At 32.4% G+C, this 20,830-nt stretch overlaps 1 protein-coding gene across 1 annotated transcript in view; it reads right to left on the bottom strand.

The window, feature by feature from the left end:
• Positions 1-1,402: 1,402 nt before the first annotated feature.
• Positions 1,403-20,830, bottom strand: part of MLYCD (malonyl-CoA decarboxylase) — a 30,746-nt gene continuing 11,318 nt past the window's right edge. The window contains exons 2-5 of the mRNA XM_031951289.1: positions 14,524-14,636; positions 11,283-11,439; positions 7,440-7,589; positions 1,403-2,841 (exon numbers count right to left, since the gene is read on the bottom strand). Of these exons, the coding sequence (XP_031807149.1) occupies positions 2,308-2,841; positions 7,440-7,589; positions 11,283-11,439; positions 14,524-14,636 (954 nt within the window). The 3' untranslated portion in view covers positions 1,403-2,307. The remainder of the gene's footprint in view (positions 2,842-7,439; positions 7,590-11,282; positions 11,440-14,523; positions 14,637-20,830) is intronic.

The raw sequence follows: 20,830 nt of genomic DNA, 5'->3' as shown, positions 1-20,830 counted from the left end.
GATGGATATTTTTACATCAGAAACATTTTAAGAAACTTTCCAGTCTGTCCCAGAGTAGAATGGGCTATCTTAAAAAGTAGGAAGACCTTTCACTACAATGTAGATTTTTATTTAGAGACTAGATGACCATTTGTCAGAGATGTCGTAAAAGGGATTCCTCTTAGGTCCAGTTTGTAGGAAATAATCTCTGAGGTCTCTTCCAACTCAAGAGTCTGTGATTAAGTTTTGAAATATATTTTGGATTGAAGATGGTACCATCAGCCCATCTGACTTTCAATGAGAAACAAATGTAAACAATGTCCAGCATTGATGACTCAATTTCAAGAAAAGTACACCTGGAAAGAATTGCTTACTCTTGAATATAAAATCATTGTCCAAATAGAATACTCTAGGTCCACATATCCAGGTATAAATGAAAATACAGAATAATCACCTATTATCTAAATTCTACAATGGGCAAGGGCCAACATTTGGAAAAATCCAAGTGAGACAGAAAATAACTTTGTTAAATATATACAGCGACAGAGAGTATTGTTGAAAGATGGATGGGTGGGGCACAGTGGACAGAGCACCAGCCCTAAAGTCAGGAAGACCTGAGTTCAAATCTGGTCTCAGATACTTCACACTTCTTAGCTGTGTGACTCTGGGCAAGTCACTTAACCCCAATTGTCTCTGTAAAAAAAAAAAAAAAGAAAAAAAAGAAAAGAAAAGAAAAATTCTACCCTTTTAACTCCATGATTTAAGGCTGAAATGTCTAATATCACATGAAAATTATACTTGATAATAAGTTGGACATGTTACCACTGTAGCACTCACCGTTTATAAATGCATAAAATACAAAAATAGAATGCTTCGGAAAAGTGGAACATATAGGGCCCATGAGATAGCTTTTTCTTTATACTCTGTATGGGTTGTAGTACCCTCCTCAATACAAAATTTTGGGATTCAAAACCCATGACAAATGATATGTTATAAGAAGGATTAGCCTTTCAAGGAGTGCTAAATCTTCCCATTTATTATAGGATTTCTCTCCTCAGAAATCTTTGAAAGTAATTCATATTTATTCCAAATAAAAGGAATTCTTATTTCTTGAGAATAGTATTATTATCCTGCCTAAAGAAGACATCACTTAGGTTAGGCTAATGTTTAGCCATATTTTCCTGTTTCTTTACTTTCTAATACCATTCTTTGATCAAAGTGGTGTGTGTGTGTGTGTGTGTGTGTGTGTGTGTGTGTGTGTATTTTGGAAGTTTGCAGATGAAGTTGAAGAAATTTAGGGACTATTTAGAGAAAAGTTCCTTAAACACCTCTATATCCTACTCCACAGAGCATTAGTAAAAAATTTAAGGGGTACTTCTAGTCCTACTATTTCAAAATCTTAAATAAACACACATTGGAGAGCTGTGTTTTCAATATTTAATAGTTTATACAGCAAACCTGCTATTTACTAATGAGCTCATTATGAGCTCACACACCCTCTTACAAAATTTCTCAAGTTTCCCAATATATCCTTTTAAATGATCAACTTATACCCCAGTAGCAATTCTGTTCATTTTTTTGTTTATGGAAAATGATTGAATTTATGTACTTAAATATTTCCATTTTTGCCAGCAAGCTAATTATCATCCATTTCATATATGTGGGGCCTTTGAAATTCAACTCATAAAATGGAGGATGTTTTTCCATTCAATCCTTTAACCAGTATTAACATTTCAAGTAAATGGAAAAAATGACTTTTAAAAAAGAACTCGCATGTATGGTTATTTTTTTCCCAATAAGCTTAGTGAACACAATTATACATGATGTGAATTTACTTATATAATAAAAAGAAAAAAAAGTGTCTTCACCCAGATCTCTTTTTGGGTTGTCATGGTACTTTCTCCATCCAAAGCTGAAGAAGTATGTTGAAAAATTTTCACATCCTTTTGAAAGTGATATCCAGATAAGGGCACTGATACTGAGAATAAATAAAAGGGTGAAGGCTATTTCATACATATTAATGATGACTAGTAATTTCCTTGGTTAAATATATAGGTACACCAAACTTCTTTCTTCCCTCTGTAGGTCTGTATGTAGTTTATCTGTATATTTATCAGGCTGACAGGTAGACTGCAAATATCATCCATTTGCTAGTGCAAAGAAATAAAATTACTGTAAATTAGGACACAAAACCTGTCATTATAAATCCATTGTTTGAAAGAAAACACAGTTCAATTTGTTTCATTACAAAGGATTCCTTTGAGACGTAAAACCCCACCATTACTTCCTGATTTGAAAAAAAAAATCTCCAATTCAAGAAGTGTCTGTTTAAAGCTTGCTAAGTTTCTGAAACTGAGAAACTAAATTTAGAACCTGCTCAGAAGCTTTGATATTCTTGGCTCCCAAGTATGCAGCACTGTTCACACTAGTTTCTTCCAAGAAGTATCGATAATTGACCATCATCCCACAGGATGAAGTTGTGCCTTTGAGGCTCAAATCTGCCAACCAATTGATCCTCCACATTACTGCCCCATTCTGCAGATGAAAGTTTGCCACTGGGTTGAGGGCATAACCACGATGTTTTTCTCCATATAAGTACCAAGCGCAGAGTCTCATCAAAGGGGATTGTAATACCTTGACCAGTTTTTCAGATTTCACCCATTCATTGCTGGTTAAAAGTATCTTCAAAGTTTCACTAATGGGACCACCTATGATATCTGAGATTTCATTACACTCAGAATCTGTAAAGAGTTCATTTCTCCCAAGTTCCTTAGTTTGAGAACTCAGTGTTCCAAGAAGCCATTTGGTGAATCCAGGTATAGGTGACAGACTTGAAAAAGTTTCAAGGTGAGGAAATTCCCTCTATAAATAGAAGAAAAAGATACCTATTATCCAAATGAACAAAATTTATATTTTCTTATTACACAAACTTAAAAATATGTAATTGTGTTAAAGTACTGCATATCAACAATTTAGACTATATTTTCAGCATTTTGAACTCATTTTTTTTAGGAAAAAAGATTGGTGAATATCACTATTGGTTGTTATTAAATGAGTCCAGAGAATAAACAAGTTTCTATATAACTGGGAAGATGAGCACCTTTTAAAGAGATGGCTATTTTAATTTAAATAAGTTATATATGATTATATTTTCTAGGCCATTATGATTTTTTTTTTTTTGATATAGGTACTTCTTCAATTGAGACTGACTGCAAATCTTATCTGACAGCTATTATAGGTCAAAAAAAGTTGTTGAACACCAGCCGGGTTATAAGGTTCTCTATAGATGACCAGAAAAACATTTCATAAAATAGATCCAGAGAAAAGCTGGGTCCTTTCCAAAATCTTTCCAAATTGGTAGTTGCTATCAAAGCTAACTCAAAAGCTGTCCACTGGCAAAAACTTCAAGAACCCAGGGTCACTTCCATGTTGCAATGAGGCATTGAAGTAAGACTTTAAAGGTTATAGATATGCTAATGTGATACATAATTCCTAAGTACAAATTCCTCATTGCCAAGCATCAAAACAATCTTAATGTAGCACAACAATGAAAATAGTAAGGTGTTCAGTGGTTAGGGAAAGTACTTAAATGTAACTGCCACTACTTACTGACAGATATCAGTTAAGCCCTGTTAGTTCTGTCTTAGCTTCCTTTGACCAGAGACATGAAGCCCTATTAATTTTATAAACTCTTAAAGATCCTCATACATGCTATCTTCTCCACTGTTATTAGAAGAAGAAGAAAGCTATTTGCCTACAGATTTCCTGATTTCTCCTTTGTACCCAGACATATTCAAGAGGCTACTAGAGATAATGTCTACCTATTTGCCACTGCTATAATCCTAGGAAAGGGAAGGACAAAAAGAAGAGCACAAAATATTAGTAATGATAAATGACATTTATGCAGCACTTCATGATTTACAATGACTTACATGACATACAAAATATATTACATAACATCTGATCTTCACAATCACCATATGAGGTAAAATACAAGTACACTTATATCATAGATATGTAAGCAGAAACCCACAGAAGCACTGTCTCATGTCATATTGCTTAAAATAAATGTCAGACCTAGGTCTTTTATTTACCTCCAAATCTAGGATTGTTTTCACCATACCCACAATCTTTTGTTTGCTTGTTTTTTTCCTATCCTGAAACATCATCACTACCCTCTACTTCTTTTCCCCTGAGGCAATTGGGGTTAAGTGACTTGCCCAGGGTCATACAGGCAGGAAGTGTTAAGTGTCTGAGGCCAGATGTGAATTTAGGTCCCCCTGACTTCAGGGCTGGTGCTCTATCCACTACACCAACAAACCATCCCACTACTTTCTACTTGTTGTTGCCATTTATCATTATAAGGCCAAAATTTACAGCAAAATGTACCCATTTACACACTCTCATTAGTGGAAGATTTTTTTTTAATACTAGAAAATAATCAAACTCTTTTATATTTCTAGATGTAATCAGAAATCATGTTGCTTTTTAAATAATGAATAAGCATTTATTAAATACCTAGTTCTGGATACTAATGATACAAATATGAAAGGATATTGTTTCAGAATTAGTAAGGGAAAGGAAATAAATAAATATTATCCATCATTGTTCTCTACAAGATACATAGGCAGTTAAATTTAAAAAGTACCCTATGATGGAAACTTTCAATATTAAAGTTATTTTTTTCTACTAGAATTATATAGCTCCCTGTGTTTATGGATTGTTTTAATGACATATATAGATAGTAAAATGGACAGTTGATTAAAGGTATAAAAAGGAAGTCATTGATTTACTGGAAGTCTAAATTGATATTCTTTAAAAAAAAATTAGTTTACTATAAGCTATGACCATGTAAAGATACAGGGGATCTATGTCAATCAAAAAGGATTATCCTTACTAGCATACTAGCATATATTTATATAGTTAGTGTTTTATAGTGTTTATATAGTTAGTTTATAGTTTATCATTTTATATCTTATTCTTTTTCTATTACCATATGCTGCTTTTAAGGAAAGGACTACATCACCATATTTTGCAAGGAAATACAAAAAGCATAGACCATTTTTCTGGCAGGAATCAATCTAAGCTAATTTTTTTTATTAGAAACAGCTAACAAAGTGGATCATCTTCTTTGTGGAAGAACTAAAAAGAGGTTATTAATTAAATAACAACCCTTCACTAAAAAAACCCCAAAACTATCAAACTGAATATAAGATCCTTTTATAGTAAAATTTGTTTCAGTTTTGTCTTTGCTTAGCATCTATTATAGTGCAGTAGGTACGCATACAGTAGGTACAAAATAAATGGTTTTTAAAATTGGATTAAAAAATTAAATTACATTAAATTAAATTGGAAAAATGAAGAGTACTTTCAAAAATAATATAAGTCCTGGGTTCCTAAAGTGCTTATGAGTAATAAAGAGAGATACATTATACTGACATTCACATACACAGATAACCTATCAAGACAAGAAAGAATGCGTATCTTTAAAAACGGTAAAAACAAAGTTCAATATTAAGTCTTAGGAAAGAAATATTAATTCCTTGAAGAAAAGGAATAGGAAATAGGGAAAGGGTTCACTGAAGTAAAAGTAACAACATGAATAAAGATTAAAAAATATGGCATGTGTTTAGAGGAAAACAAAAAGCCTAGTTTAATTATAACGTAAAGTAACTTAGAAAGTGTATAATATTAGAAAAAAGTAGGAAAGGTAGGTTGGTACTAGATTTTAGGGCCTAGAATGATAAATCTAAAATGTAGATTTCATTTGTTAGGTTTAGTGCCAAAAAAATTTCAGAGACAGAAGAGACCTTAGAGATTTCCTTTGCTACCTACAAATATACTCATTTTCTTATCTTTAAAAACTTTGATTTGACTATGTCAAACTTTCTTTTTTCTCTGGTAAGTATCAAACACTCAGAAAGAATCAGGAATCATTTGCTCTTTGAAAAACTGTCTGCTTCCAGTCTGCCTTTAACTACATTAACATGTACTCCTCAGTGTCTTGCAGTCTGTTTTTTTGCCACTCTCACACCACTGAAACTGTTATCTCCAATGTTACTGACAAGTTTTTAAATGCTAAATTCAATTTTTTCTTAGTTGTCAAAGACTTTGATCCTTTAGCAGTTTTTAACACTGCTGACACATATACTTTTTCTGGGGACTCATTCTTCCACTTATACAATATTTCATTTTCCTAGTTCCCCTTCAAAATATTTCTTAGTCTCTGAAAGGAATCAGGGAAGCAGCAGGAAGGAAGAGAACTATCAGTGTTTTAAACAGAGTGTGGGATAGTCAGTGCTATACAGAAGTCAAAAAAATTTAGAATGAAAAAACAAAACTAAAATATTTGCCAAGGAGTTATAAATACAGAAAATATGCAGGAGATAACTGTCCTAATACCCAGGAGTGTTATATAGGAGACTTCTATTCCTATAATAACAAGAAGTGACATGGATTCCAGAATTCTTTAAAAATATGGACCAAGTACTTAGAAAGCCTTTACTGAGTGCTAGTGAGCAAAAAAAAAAATTTAATTTGTTCCTTGCTCTATAAAAGTGAAATCAAGAGACACACATATGTAAAGTTAAATGACAATATAAATAAGTAAATATAAGTAAATAATAAATGTCTATCGTGTGTGTGTGTGTGTGTGTGTGTGTGTGTATGTGTGTGTGTCTAGAAAAGCATAATGGGGAAAACAGTGGGCATGAGGTATCTGAAAGACTTAGGAAATGTAGGAATAAATCTGAGAGAAAGGGTAGATAGGACTGAAGGAGACAGAAAGCAGAAAAGGCATTCCAAAGAGAAAGAATGCCACAAAAAGACAGGTTTTGTCCGAGTGATCAGATCCATTCTCCAGTGAAATGAGTGCATCAAAGATTTGGTCTTAGTCTTATAATGTTCAATATTTTACAAAATACCTTGGATGAGAGTCTAATATAGTGTGCTTGTCAGATTTTCAGAAGACAGAAGGCATAGTAGGACAAATGAAGTTTGAGAACACATAAAATGAGGAACCTATTTTAACAACACGATGGTGAGTTTAGGCTTAAACATACTGAGTTTAATGTGAAAGTAGCACATTTGAATGGAAATGTCTAGACAAGATAGGAGTTTGGGTGAAAGATTAGTACCACAGATAATATAACTGGGGTTCACCCAATAGAAATTGATAGCTAAAACTAGAGGAGATAAGTTTTTCAAAGAGCAGTGAGAGCTTACTATTACTCAAATTTTCTTATTTTAGTTAGCTAACAAGTTACAAAGTAACATTACATAAATATCTGACAAAGAATAAAGCTAAAGTGTTCACTGGCTGATAGTTCAAACATATGGATCATTCTTAGATTGATAAAGACATGTATATCATTTAAACACAGATATAAAACTACAAACAAATACCCACTCAATGAAAATGAGGACACTCAAAACAACATGAGCATATTTGCCACACATACCTGCAGCTCCTTAACAACTCGTTTTATAAGGAAACTTCCCAACTCAACACCTTGTAGGCCTTGCTGGGTCAAACTGATAGAATAGAAAATTGCAGTGACAATTTTGTTTTTGTCTTCTGTTTCTGGAGGAGAAAACTCTTTCACTATTGCCTGAAAAACACATATAATGGTTTTGTGAATAAAATTTAACTGACATACACATAAAATTTTAATCTTTTAATTTTGAGCTACAGAGTAAAATACCTATGGCCTGGGAGTTGAATAAAACACCAAAATGACATCTCTAAGTTAAACACATTTATAGATGCAAAATATTTCCTGTTCTTAGTGAAGCAATAAGAGATAGGAGAAAGATTACTGGGATGGAAATCAGAGAACTGGGTTTTAGGTTTGTACTGTTACCATCAAAATACTTCCATAATAAAATAAGAGTGTTGGATTAAATAAACTTTAACAAGTCTTGTAACTCTAAATCCCATGATCTATAATCGACCTTTCCTTCCATATTTTTTATATCTCTACAGAAGAGTTCCATAATTTCCTTGTTCTCTCTGCTCTAATGTTTACACATTATTATTTTAAATTCCATTGTAGGTAAAGCAAAATTCTTTGTTGGAACTTCGTTTTTCACCCCCTTTCTTGAGGATCCTTTGTAGATAAAAGATCAGCTAGAAATTTTTTCATAAAAATCTTTAAAAAAGTACTCTGGACCCTTACTCTTCTCTTTTCTAATCCAAACGGCTCTAGATATATTTTCTACTTATCTCTGGATTTTTTTAAAAAAAATTACTTCTCAAATGTGAAAATTTGAATTAGAAATGTTTGTAAATGAAAATCTGTATGCTGATAAATGTTTTTGATGCTACTGAACATTAAGTCTAGATGAAGTTAATCTCAAATTACCTTTGCCTTATTCCTAATAAATCATTTCAATATTATGCAAATAAGTAACAGCACTATATTTCTGATTTTGTTTACAGATTTATGATTAATTCCATTTAATGATAATTGATAAATACTTTATTTGCTTAGGACAATGTGGCATGCACTGAGGAAACCATAAAGATAATTAAGACATAATCTACCTTCATGGAGTTTATAATCTAGCAAGGGGAATATGACACCTTTAAAAACACACAGTTTAATTATTTTCATAATAAAATAATAATATAAGTAGAAAATGCTTCCCTTGAAGGAAAAGAAAGTCCATTTCTAATTATGGGAAAAGAGGAGATCAAATCAGGGAAAACTTCATAGAAGAGGTAGCGCATTTGGGCAGAGGCCTGAAGTACAAAGTGGATTTGGAATTACTGAGAGGTATAAGGAACAGAAGGCATTCCAAAATAAATACAGACAAGTAGATAGGAAAGTTCTGAGTGTATACATGGAATGTATTCTAGTTTGCTTGTGACTATTATTCCCCAGATACTTTTTGTCATGTTTTTTCTTTAACCAGCTTAGTCCCATTCTCCCATTCTGTCTTTCTATACATTTTTGATAAGTGTTTAATGCTTAGGAAAATTTTGTCAAATGCCTTGCTGAAATCTAGGTATCCTAGATCCTTTCTTGTCTAGGAGGAATCCTTGTTATCAAGTATAAGCTCTCACACTACAGGTGACCTTATACTAGTAATTTCTCCAAGAAGTTTTATAATTTGTAAAATGAGGAGGCTGGAGTCAATTATCTCTCCTTTCCACATGTAACAATCTGTGACACTTTCTCAATCTACTCGTCTAGTAATGCTGTCTATACTTCGTTACTTGAAATTATGTACTGTCTCCTTTTCCTTGAAACCCCACAGTTAGTACAGTTCCTGACACACCAGAGTTAGTATTTATTGACTGATCCATCGAAAAGGAAAGCAGACTTGTTCTTAATGAATATTTCATAATGATCACCAACTCCCTAAAATATTCACAAACTATCCACTTAATAATCTACTCTAGAATTTCCTTAGAAATTTAGACTCAGTGATTTAGTCTGTAGAATCTATAATTTTCCTTTTATTAAAAATATAATTGTTTCTCTTCTCTCATTACTCATCCATTTTAATAGTTTTTCAAAAACACCAGTTTGTCAAATCTGAAAATTTTATCAGAGCTAGGTGAACTGTCATTTATAAAAGCACCCAGCCACCCTTAAGTTTCTGTTATTTGACTTTCAATTCCCTGATCTTTCATTGGCAATAATTTAAACGTTTCACCCTGTATTTCCTATCCTAATCATATTCTTTTAAGTAAAGGGGAAGTAGACCCATCTTCTTGCTGTCCTTTAACAATATCTTTCAATCAACTCTTAAGTAATAGACCCATCCTTTCCATATTCTTCTTTTTTGGACTTTCAATCTTAAAGTATTTGTCTTGAGATCATTTTATGCTATCACCTTCCTGAAAAATCTTGCAGAATTATGTTACTTATATATTTGTGATTTCCCCTTTTTCTTTTACTGTCCATAAAAATGGTCTTTATTACTTACACTGGTACTTAACTTTTTCATATGTCTATCTTTATTTCACAAAGTGATATAGTGCAGGAAAGCAGGTCTAAATAAGTTAATTACCAGGTTCTATATCTTATTTATTTATTTTTTGGTAAAATCTTTTTAGAATCTTTGTTCAAGCATACCATGAAATCACTTGGCTTCTTAAGAGATGTTCCTTTCTTGCTCTGCTAAAATAGAATCGTTTGTAACTGTACTATTAGCATTTTATCTTGAAGATTTTATATCATTTGAGTTAAGAGTCTCAGGAGATATGACCTTATTTATATCTTTGAATTTTTTGAAAGCCACTCTCTAAAGCAAAGGGTATATAATGGACTATACATGGATGTCCCCTTCTTATCTACTACTCATTCTACGATGATATTCACTTCACTTATTCTTAAGGTTCCTATAGAATTAAGTGTAGAAAAAGGTGTTGTCCTTGTCACTTCATCTACTTTGGGAAGGATGATGTTATTAATTAGAAAAGTAAAGAATTTATCAGTTGCTTTATTAGAGGAGACACTTTGAAAAACTGTATAGATAATTGAAATGATCTCAATATAATTATTTTGTCATAATTATCAGTTCTATGATTTATACTAGAAATGCATCATTTAATTTCTTTTTTGATCATATGGTCTATGATTTGTATACACCCATATATAGTTCTTGTTCTACCTCCTTTTTATTCTCATTCATGTGCTCTCTCCTGCCCACAGCTCATAATAAATACTACAATGTTGAAGAACTAGTTTATAAGTTTTCTTTCTTCTTTGGTCTTCGATACTACTCATCCTTCATTAGAAATTTCCTACCCTAGTTGAGGATTCAGATATCCCTTATGATTACTGAATGAATTTTCAGGTATTTTAATTTACATACATCATAGTAGGATACATTTAAACAAAATAATACAAGTTAATTTTGAAAAGTTAAATATCTACTATGTTCAAAGCCCCAGAGATATAAAAATGAAAAGTAACAAAATAACTACTTTTAAAATGTTTATTATCAAATAAATGTGAAACAGCAGCTATGCAATTGATTATGATAAAAGTTTAAAATGATTAAATGTACATAAGTCTACCAAATGAGCTTGAGAAATTAAAGGAAAAAATATTTCTCACTGAGAGGGTCAGAGAAAGCTCTTTGGAGAAACTAGTACCTGAAGTGGAACACAATGGAGGGAAAGGATGCCAATATGTATGAGTGAAGTAGGGTGGGAGATGGAAAAAAGAGAGAACTAACATTATCAGAGATTAAAAAGGAAAAGTCTAGATCAGAGAATAAAGAGTTTTTTTAGAAACAGAATATTTGGTTGTGCTGATTTTATACTGAAATATCATCACTAAGGATACCTGGATATTGTTGGAAATCTCATTGGTCAATGCCACATGCAAAACTATCAGTGGTTCCCCAGGTGTTGAACAGTGAGAAAAAAAATAGCATCTTCGATATGAACTAACACGTCGCTTCATGTCCATCCAGTTTTTGACAGGATGCACAGCCTCACACCTAAAGAGAAAATTTTGAGATGGCAAGCAAAATTATTGTTAATGATTTTTGCATACAGCTAAATTAACAAAACAAACAAATTTGAAAATAGAGTTTTAGTTGATGCTTTCCCCACCTCTATCTGGAATATAAAAATTCATACAAAACATTTTAAATTCTAGCTATAACAAACATGATGAGGTATAATTATTACATATTATATTAGTATAATTACACAAAACAGTGTTATTCTGAGAGGCAGGATGGGGTAGGGGATCAAAAAGATAATCTTAGATCTGGAATCAAGATCTGCTTCTGCCACATAATGATTGTTACCATGGACAAAGCATTTCACCTTTGAATTCTATATTCCTCTTTAAAACTGTGTTTTGCAGAATAGTTGCTGATCAGTGTCCAATAAGAAGAGACCTTTCTCAACAGAAGTTGCTTATATCAATAAAACCATAGATTGAAGCCTGTACCTCACTTCCCCCTCAAAAAATGTTTTTTAAAGTTTCCAAGCTATATAATAAAGCTTAATTTGGTAAAAAGTTATGATTAATGTTATATTCTGAGAAAAAGTCAATGTAGCATTTTTCAATATAGAAATCTATGCAAATATAGTAATCAACAAAATTCTCTCTTTACCTTTATAGTAAAACCCATTTTTGGAAGTAATTTCTAATTCTTTAGGTGTTTATCTTTTTAATTCCTTGAATTTTATCTGGGCAATCATTCAGATTGACTTTACTTTTTGGAATATGTGCAGTGAGCATTTTTGGTTAGTATAATTTTTAGAATTCCATATAGCCATAGCTATAACTACCATAATCTCTTTTTATTCTTTGCAGTAAAATACATTTTAAAGCTGATTTTTAAATACTATGATCATTTGTCTTTCAATCCTTTAATTTTTATTTTGGCAGAATTTTCCCTGATTTTATTTCAGAACACTGGACTAGATGATCTCTCAGATTCCTTCTAGATTTAATAACTGACAAAATTCTATAAATTTAAATTTGCAACAATTGTATTTTACTACAGTTCAGTATAGCAAAATTATACATAATTTTGGGTAAGAGAAAAATTGTAGCATTACATGAAATTTCATTTTGAGAGCCAATATATATTGTATATATGCCTACATATATAATAATGAAATTTTGACTTCATTTACTAAGACTTTTGGGATTCCCTGTTCAATTCAATGAATACTTATAGATTTTACAAAATAGTGTTCCTTTCTTAAAAAGCCATATCAAAAGGTGATCATTTTTAGCTTTGAATATTTATATACATACGGTTTCTTACATATATATTAGAAGGTCATGAGATGCACAAGTCTTCAGTAGTAAGTGACCATTGCTGTGATTATTTCCAAGGACTCCCTGCATGTCTGGTAATCTGAGCCAACTCTAGCATTAAAGTCACCCAGAATTATAAGCTTGTCCTCTTTTGGTACATTGATGATAAGGGTCTCCAGGTCTTCATAAAATTTTTCTTTGACCTCATCAGGGTTTGTCATGGTGGGAGCACAGGCCCTGATGATGGTGGTATGGCGTTTTTCTGAAAGTGGTAATTGCATTGTCATGAGCCTGTCATTTACTCCCTTTGGAATGCATATAAGCTTTTTTTTTTTTTTTTTTTTTTTTTTTTTTTTTTTTTTTTTTTTTTTTAATACTAGTTTTTATTGTAAAACCTACACCAGCTTCACAGTGCTCCTCTTCACTATAGCCACTCCAGAAAAATGTGTATCCAACTCCTACTTCAGTAAACTGGCCTTCACTGGTCAACCTTGTTTCACTCAGGGTTTCTATTTGAATGTGATAGCTGCACCAAGATGCTCTTGCAAAAAGAGCTGCTTGTCTTTCAGGTCTACCGGATTTTGTGTTGTCTATAAGTATATACACATTTCATGTTCCAGTGATGAGCAGAATTAGCTTTGCACAAATTTGTGTGTGTGTGTGTGTGTGTGTGTGTGTGTGTGTGTGTGTGTGTTTAAACCGTGGGTGGGATCCCTACCTGCTGCAGTGATCAAGCCAGCTTTGGGTAAGCAATTTTTAGGGTACCTTTTCTAGCCCCTTCTTCATACCTGGAGATGAGCAGTACAATCATTAAAAGCCTGCTCAGTCATCTAGGGGGCTACTGAATCCTACTGCTGTTACCAGTAAGAAGATGATCCTATGAAAGCCAACTGTGAACAGTATTGTGACTGCAGCTCCCAGTGTATCCGCATCTGCTGCTTTGTCTCACACCCAGCAGGACTATGAGATAGGTAGAAACAGTAATATAGTATAGTGATGTCTTTTGATTCATATGTAAACTGAATATAAGTGAAACATTCAAAGTCTACTGCAGAGAGCACAATTCTCTTGGGTGAGCCACATTGTTCAAATGTTAAATGTATGCTTGCAAAAAAGGTTATTTTATGAAGAACTCACACAGGACAAGCACTAATTAATGAGGTGGTCAGAAAAAAGTGGTAAGAGGATACTCTCAAGGTCTCTCTTAAGAATTTTAGAATTAATTTACAACATGGGAGACATTGACACTGGACTGCCCAGAATGGTATGCCCTCATCAGAGAAGGTGCTGTACTCTATAACTAAAGCAGAATTGAATTAACTCAGAAAAATGTGTGAGATGCACAAAGTCAGAGATTCCACCCCAAATTTCATAGATACTATTTGTGTCTAACTTGTGTCAGAATATTCTAGACTTATATTAATCTGATCATCCATGATTGGCACACTAAATTGATTCTAATAAAATATTATCATTTTGGTCTTCTTCAAGAATGAAGGCTAACAATCTACCAACCAACCAACCAATAACAAAATATTCTTTCTGTGTGTGTGTGTGTGTCTGTGTGTATGTATGTATGTATGCATGTATATGTACATATATAATTATGTATATTATATATTTTAATAAATTTATTTCTATTGATTAACTTCTTTCCCTTTCACATGATCTATTTATACTATGTATAGACATTCTGTTAATTGCTTTTATTGGGCATATTACAGAAACATATATTTTGAAGTTAGCTTTACCTTTATCTGAACTAATCAAGGTATCAGAAATAGAAATTTTTGATACTTACTCACTGATTTTTTGTAGTACTTCGCAAGGTGAGTGCCAGGTTACACGCTCCAGGTTTAAAAATCCTGTAGAAAACCAATCGGAGAGCATGTTCTTCAGTACCCCATTCATTTCCTGAAAAGAAGAGACTAGCAATAAATAAATTTAGGCCATTAAATTAGAGTCAGTATCATTCAGTGCATATGAGAATGTGGGTCATGCCAAAGAATGTTGGTCATCAAATCATGGAAGTTGCTTGTCTGAACATATGACAAGAGGACATTAAACTATTTTTCCTAACATAATTCTTGTTTGGAAATTAGAGCTAGAGTATTTAAATACATTTAAATGTAATTTAAAAGAAAAGTATATGATATAATAAGATTTATCACTGTAATATCTAGGTTAAATTCTGACTTCAGAAATTCTTAGATATGTGGCTCTGGGCAAGTCAAAGCCCAGAGTTGGTATTTTTTGGTATTTTTTACCAAAAATTGTTGGTATTTTTTTAAATAAAACAAGTATAATAATGTTTGTAGTATAATCTCACACAACTGCTATAGGTATCAAGTGAGAAGAAATTAAACAGTTTAAAATAAAACTGTAAACAAAGTTGATTCTTTAAAATAATATAAGTTTTAACAGTTTTGTTTGCTGTCTGTATTTGTTGTAAGGATCAGTTGAGAATGATGGATAACAGAGTAATGATTCAAGCAGAGAGAAGGAAAAAGAACCATACAGAAATAAGCAGAGAGAAATCATGAATGCAAGTCTCTTGGAAAAAAAAAAAGCAAAATCCAGGAGAGAATGGGAATGAAGAACAGGAAAGCAAAAGAGAGAAAAAACATTCAACAACAGTAAATTCAGACACCAAAAAGAAATGCCAAAAACTGAGAAGATCTAAAATTCTATACTAAGGTAATTCTCTAAAACATATTCTTCAAGAACTGGCTTCTGAATGATGATGTTACTACATATGAAACAAATATAACTGATAAAAATTTTAAATTCAAAAAAGCTGAGATAAGATTAATTAGGTGAAAATTATTTCTAGCAGGATGGAATTAGGTACATGGAGTCATGACTTAGAGGTAGCTAGAAGGGTTCCTAAGAAGTCATCTAGTCCAACCATCAAAATTGAGGCCTAGAGTTTAAAGTTGCTAAAGTGATATTCCTTTTTGATCAAGTACAATCTTTTATTCTTAGCATTTAAAGCCTTTCATTACCTGGTTTCAGCATTACTGAACATCTCTTGTTGCCTTTTTAGCAGATCTGGAGGACATCTAAAATCAGAGGCATTACATGGATGAATAACTGAGAAATGGTCAGATGGAGAAAAGGAAAATCAGGAATCCTGTTTTAAAAACTTATTAAGAGGAGATTCCAAGAGAAGACGTTCCATAGTCTTATATTATGCAGAGAGAGCAAAAAGGATCAGAAAAGGATTGAGAAAAGGTCATTAGATTAAGCAATTAAGAGAGATCATTGGTAATACTGGAGTGGACAGCTTCAGCTTGATGATAAAGTAAGATCTTAGGGGCCAGAGGGTTAAGAGTATAAGAGAAAAACAAGCAGAAGAATAATAAAGAAAGAAAATTCTGGTTTCAGAAAAACTTGAGAAGGTTTGTATGAATTGATATAAAGTAAGCATACTAAAGAGAACAATAACTAAATCACAAAGAAAAATAACTTTGAAAAAATGTAATATTACCTCAGAAATATGTTGCTTAGCACTGTCTTTCAGAAAAGTGATGGATCAAGATGCAGAAGATATGCTACTGAATATATAATCCTATGGCCACTGTAGGGATATTTTTCTTTACTATTCATATTTGTTAGAGAACTTTTATTATTTTATTATAGTAAAAAGAAATAGTAAAAGAAAAAAGAAGATCACTGAAATATTTTTATAAATACACACTCAAAGGAATAGATGGAAGATCAGTAAAAATCATGGAGAGACATGACAATTTTGAAAGTTTTATGATGAAGTTTTAGATTTAAAAAGAAATGAAGTTACATAGAATAGACATTTGCAATTTTATATAAAAGCCTATTTTATTTATATATGCACACACATATACACATACAAACACATGTGGAAATAGTATTTTATTTAGGGTTTAAGTTCAGAATAAGAAAAATTTCAAAAAAATTCTTAACAAAATAAACTGCAAATGCCCATTACTAGGAAGAGTCAATCATTTTCTATTGTTTTGGGGAAAACTGTGGCCAAAATATGTAGTACAGTAGTGAAAATATTTGATGTTACTCTGACCTTGGAGATTTTTTTGGAGCTTAAATTGATGTGTTTTCTATTTTGTGATTTACATTAAAAAAAGAATCTGTAAATGTAAATAGGTCTGGACAAGAAAAGTAGAGGGAAAAGATTCTTCATTAGGCTTTCAGATGTACTGCTGTTATTTTCCTCAGGATATTAAGAAAGGGTGCCTAAAGGCTCTGGGGATCAGTGAAATTATGTACAGGAGGATCTGGTTTTACTAATTTGTCCTTTTAACCTAACCCTGAATTTGTTACCAGATGGTTCTATTTATTTATTTTTTAAATCTGATTTATAGTAGGAAAATAGCCTTAACTATATAGACTTGTTTCCTTTATTTTTAAAAAACATTAATTATATTTATTTGGATTTATTATATTATGGTGAACTTTATTTAAAACAAAATAACATTTACTTTATAGATTGGGATGAGTAACATTCAGTCCGAAGGTTGTATAAGGTCCACAAAATCATTTGCTAAGGTACCATGGACGATCTTAAGCTGAAAGCTAGATACAACAACCTCGCACTGCTTGAGTTTCTATAGGTTGATCATTTTGTGTGGCACACTAATGATGTTATAAATATTCAAATGGCACTAGCAAGAAAAAAAGATTTCCTACTCCTGTTAAAGATTAAAGGGCTGCTGGATTAACAAAGCAGGTCACGTTTGTCTTTCCCTAACTTTCTACCTTTCCTTTAAGAATTTCAGATTACAGCAGAGTTATAGTGTACCACTTCTCTTTATTTTTCAAGCGAATACTCTGAGTAATTAAGAATTTAATTACCTGAATCTCACTATGTTTGCCCTTATATCATGAAGGAGAAAGAATAAAGAAAATATATATTTTTCCAAATTTTCTTTAATGGATCCAAAGCTTTCAAAGAACTTTAGCATATCCAAGTTATCATGGACATCAATTCCTACATGACATTAAATTAAATGGTCTTTCACTCTAAAAGGGGGATGAATACCTAAATAAGAATTTCAGTACCCTTTAGTTCCCTTTTATAAAAAACCCACTTCCAATTTTGAGGAAGAATACTCATCTTAACATAGTCCTAATCAGAATGGATATACTGCAATATCTGGGAAGGGGAAATTTATAAGATTTTGTGGGACTGTGAAAAAGAGAGAAATGAGGAAGACTAATTTCTAGGCAATATAAATTATAACTATGATAAAAATCAGTGACAGGTTAGAAAAATAAGATATTACATAAGACAATTGAGAGTAGACTAACTGAGCTTTATATAGGAACTGCTAATTATGCTACTGGCTAATGCTGACACATACTTACATCTTTACTATAAAAATTTCTACTTTCTCTTTTTTTAGACAGTTGAAGAAAAAACAGTCTGGGTCACTTTTCAAAATGTATCTTCAGTTATAGACTAAAAACAGAAAATGAGATGCTGACACATAAGAACCAGTTCTTATTTAGAATTTAGGTTAAAGGTTACAATAATCCACTACTTAATTCTAACATTTAAAAGAGTTCTTCAAGATGGCATTTAAAGTTTCAGAATTCAATAAAATTCCTGGGAAACAAGTGTCACTTGGCAAATCAAGGTATTATTCTTTATTTATTATCATTACCAGGGTTCAAAAACACAATTAGTTATATCTGGTGATACTAAACCTTGTTTTGGCTTTTAGATCACAGAATTCCACAAGGTTCATTATGCATTCCTCTGCCAATTCTGTTAACACAGATACCACAGTAGGCCAGCTGGCTCTCCTTTTGAAGATAGAAAGTTCCCTTGATACAATATTATCTCCAAATGCTTAGGAAATGGAAATAATGATAGCAGACAATCATTTAACTTTCCATAGACCTTTGTATATGTTAACTCATTTAACCCTCCTATGGGGAAGGGAATCGAAAGTAGGGAAGGAAAGAAATATTTTCTAAATGCACACAACGTGACAGGAGCTACACTAAGCACTGTATATTATTATCTCATTTGATTTATTATCTCATCAGAGTGGGTGTTCCCTCCAAAGAATAAAATGGCAATCCTCTGAACCTTCTCATATTATGCAACTCTTATCTATTTTCTTTTCTAAATCTTTCCTTGGAGAGTCTTCATAAAATTTTTTTATATTCTCTGGATCTTTAAACTAAATGTTTTAAATAAGTAAAAAAATATATAAATTAAATAATTTAAATAAAAAAGAGTTTTAAATAAATCCTTTGCAACTTGCCTTCAAACTATCTTAATATATTACTTTCATATCTTTCATTTAGCCAAACTGACCAGAAAGATAATTTGCTGTCTCTCACATACAATATTTTCTGTCTTTATGCCTTTGCATATGCTATCCCATAACCCTGGAATTCACTCTTATTTTTTTTTATCTCTTGCTTCTTAGAATCCCCAATTTCTTTCAAAGACCAGCTCAAAAGCTACCTTCTACATGAGACCTTTCTTCGTTCTGCCAGCTACTAGTGATCCCTTCTTCAAACTACCTTCTACTAATAAAATTATAAATGTGTGCATTGTCTCCTCCTATAAAATATAATCTTCCTCAAAGTAAGTATTGTTTCATTTTTGCCTTTGTATCCCTAGTGCATGGCACAGTGTCTCACACACAATATGGGTAAATTGGATTAATCACTGGTAGCTACAGAGCTTTTTCTTTTCTTTTCTTTTTTTTTTTTTTTTTTTTAATACTTTTTATTGACAGAACCCATGCCAGGGTAATTTTTTACAATATTATCCCTTGCACTCACTTCTGTTCCGATTTCTCCCCTCCCTTCCTCCCTCCACTCCCTCCCCTAGATGGCAAGCAGTCCTATACATGTTAAATAGGTTACAGTATATCCTAGGTACAATATATGTGTGCAGAACCGAACAGTTCTCTTGTTGCACAGGGAGAATTGGATTCAGAAGGTATAAATAACTGGGAAGAAAAACAAAAATGCAAACAGTTTACATTCTTTCCCAGTGTTCTTTCTTTGGATGTAGCTGCTTCTGTCCATCCTTGATCAATTGAAACTGAGTCAGATCTCTTTGTTGAAGAAATCCACTTCCATCAGAATACATCTTCATACAATTATCGTTGTTGACATATATCTCCTGGTTCTGCTCATTTCACTTAGTATCAGTTCATGTAAGTCTCACCAATCCTCTCTGTATTCATCCTGCTGGTCATTTCTTACAGAACAGTAATATTCCATAACATTCATATACCACAGTTTACTCAACCATTCTCCAATTGATGGGCATCCATTCATTTTCCAGTTTCTAGACACTACAAACAGGGCTGCCACAAACATTCGTGCACATACAGGTCCCTTTCCCTTCTTTAGTATCTCTTTGGGATATAAGCCCAGTAGAAACACTGCTGGATCAAAGGGTATGCACAGTTTGGTATCTTTTTGAGCATAGTTCCAAACTGCTCGACAGAATGGCTGGATGTGTTCACAATTCCACCAACAATGTATCAGTGTCCCTGTTTTCCCACATCCCCTCCAACATTCCGCATTATCTTTCCCTATCATTCTAGCTAATCTGACAGGTGTGTAGTGGTATCTCAGAGTTGTCTTAATTTGCATTTCTTACAGAGCTTTTTCAGAAGACTAGGCTTTCTGTCCAATTCTGGTTAATTTTCTTTTGGATTTAAGATGATGAATTAGCAACCTTGCTTGGCATTCCAACTGTCTAACCAATCTGAGACAACAGACATTCTTTAGCCACTTGATTTTACCTTTATTAATAAGTCAACTTCTTTTAGATGGTTATAAATCTCTTTTAAGAAATTCTACCAAATTTGAGGCTTGATGCAGCCAGCATATTGTGCCATGTCATCTGCAAACAAATCTATAGAACCTTACCATGTACAGAGAATAGTTCCTTCCCATTTGTTCTCTACAAGATAGTTTCCATGATAGTGGCAACTATCTTCATCCAATTTATTGTTCAGTCATTTCAGTTGTGTCTGACTCTTTGTGACTCGTCATTTGGGGTTTTCTTCTCAAAGATACTATAGTGGTTTAACATTTCTCTTTACAACTTATTGTACATATAAGGAAACTGAGGC

The sequence above is a fragment of the Sarcophilus harrisii genome, chromosome 2 (assembly GCF_902635505.1).
Source record: "Sarcophilus harrisii chromosome 2, mSarHar1.11, whole genome shotgun sequence".
Classification (NCBI taxonomy): domain Eukaryota; kingdom Metazoa; phylum Chordata; class Mammalia; order Dasyuromorphia; family Dasyuridae; genus Sarcophilus; species Sarcophilus harrisii.
Note: the sequence above shows the minus strand (reverse complement) of the source record. Positions and strands in the feature narration are given on the sequence as shown.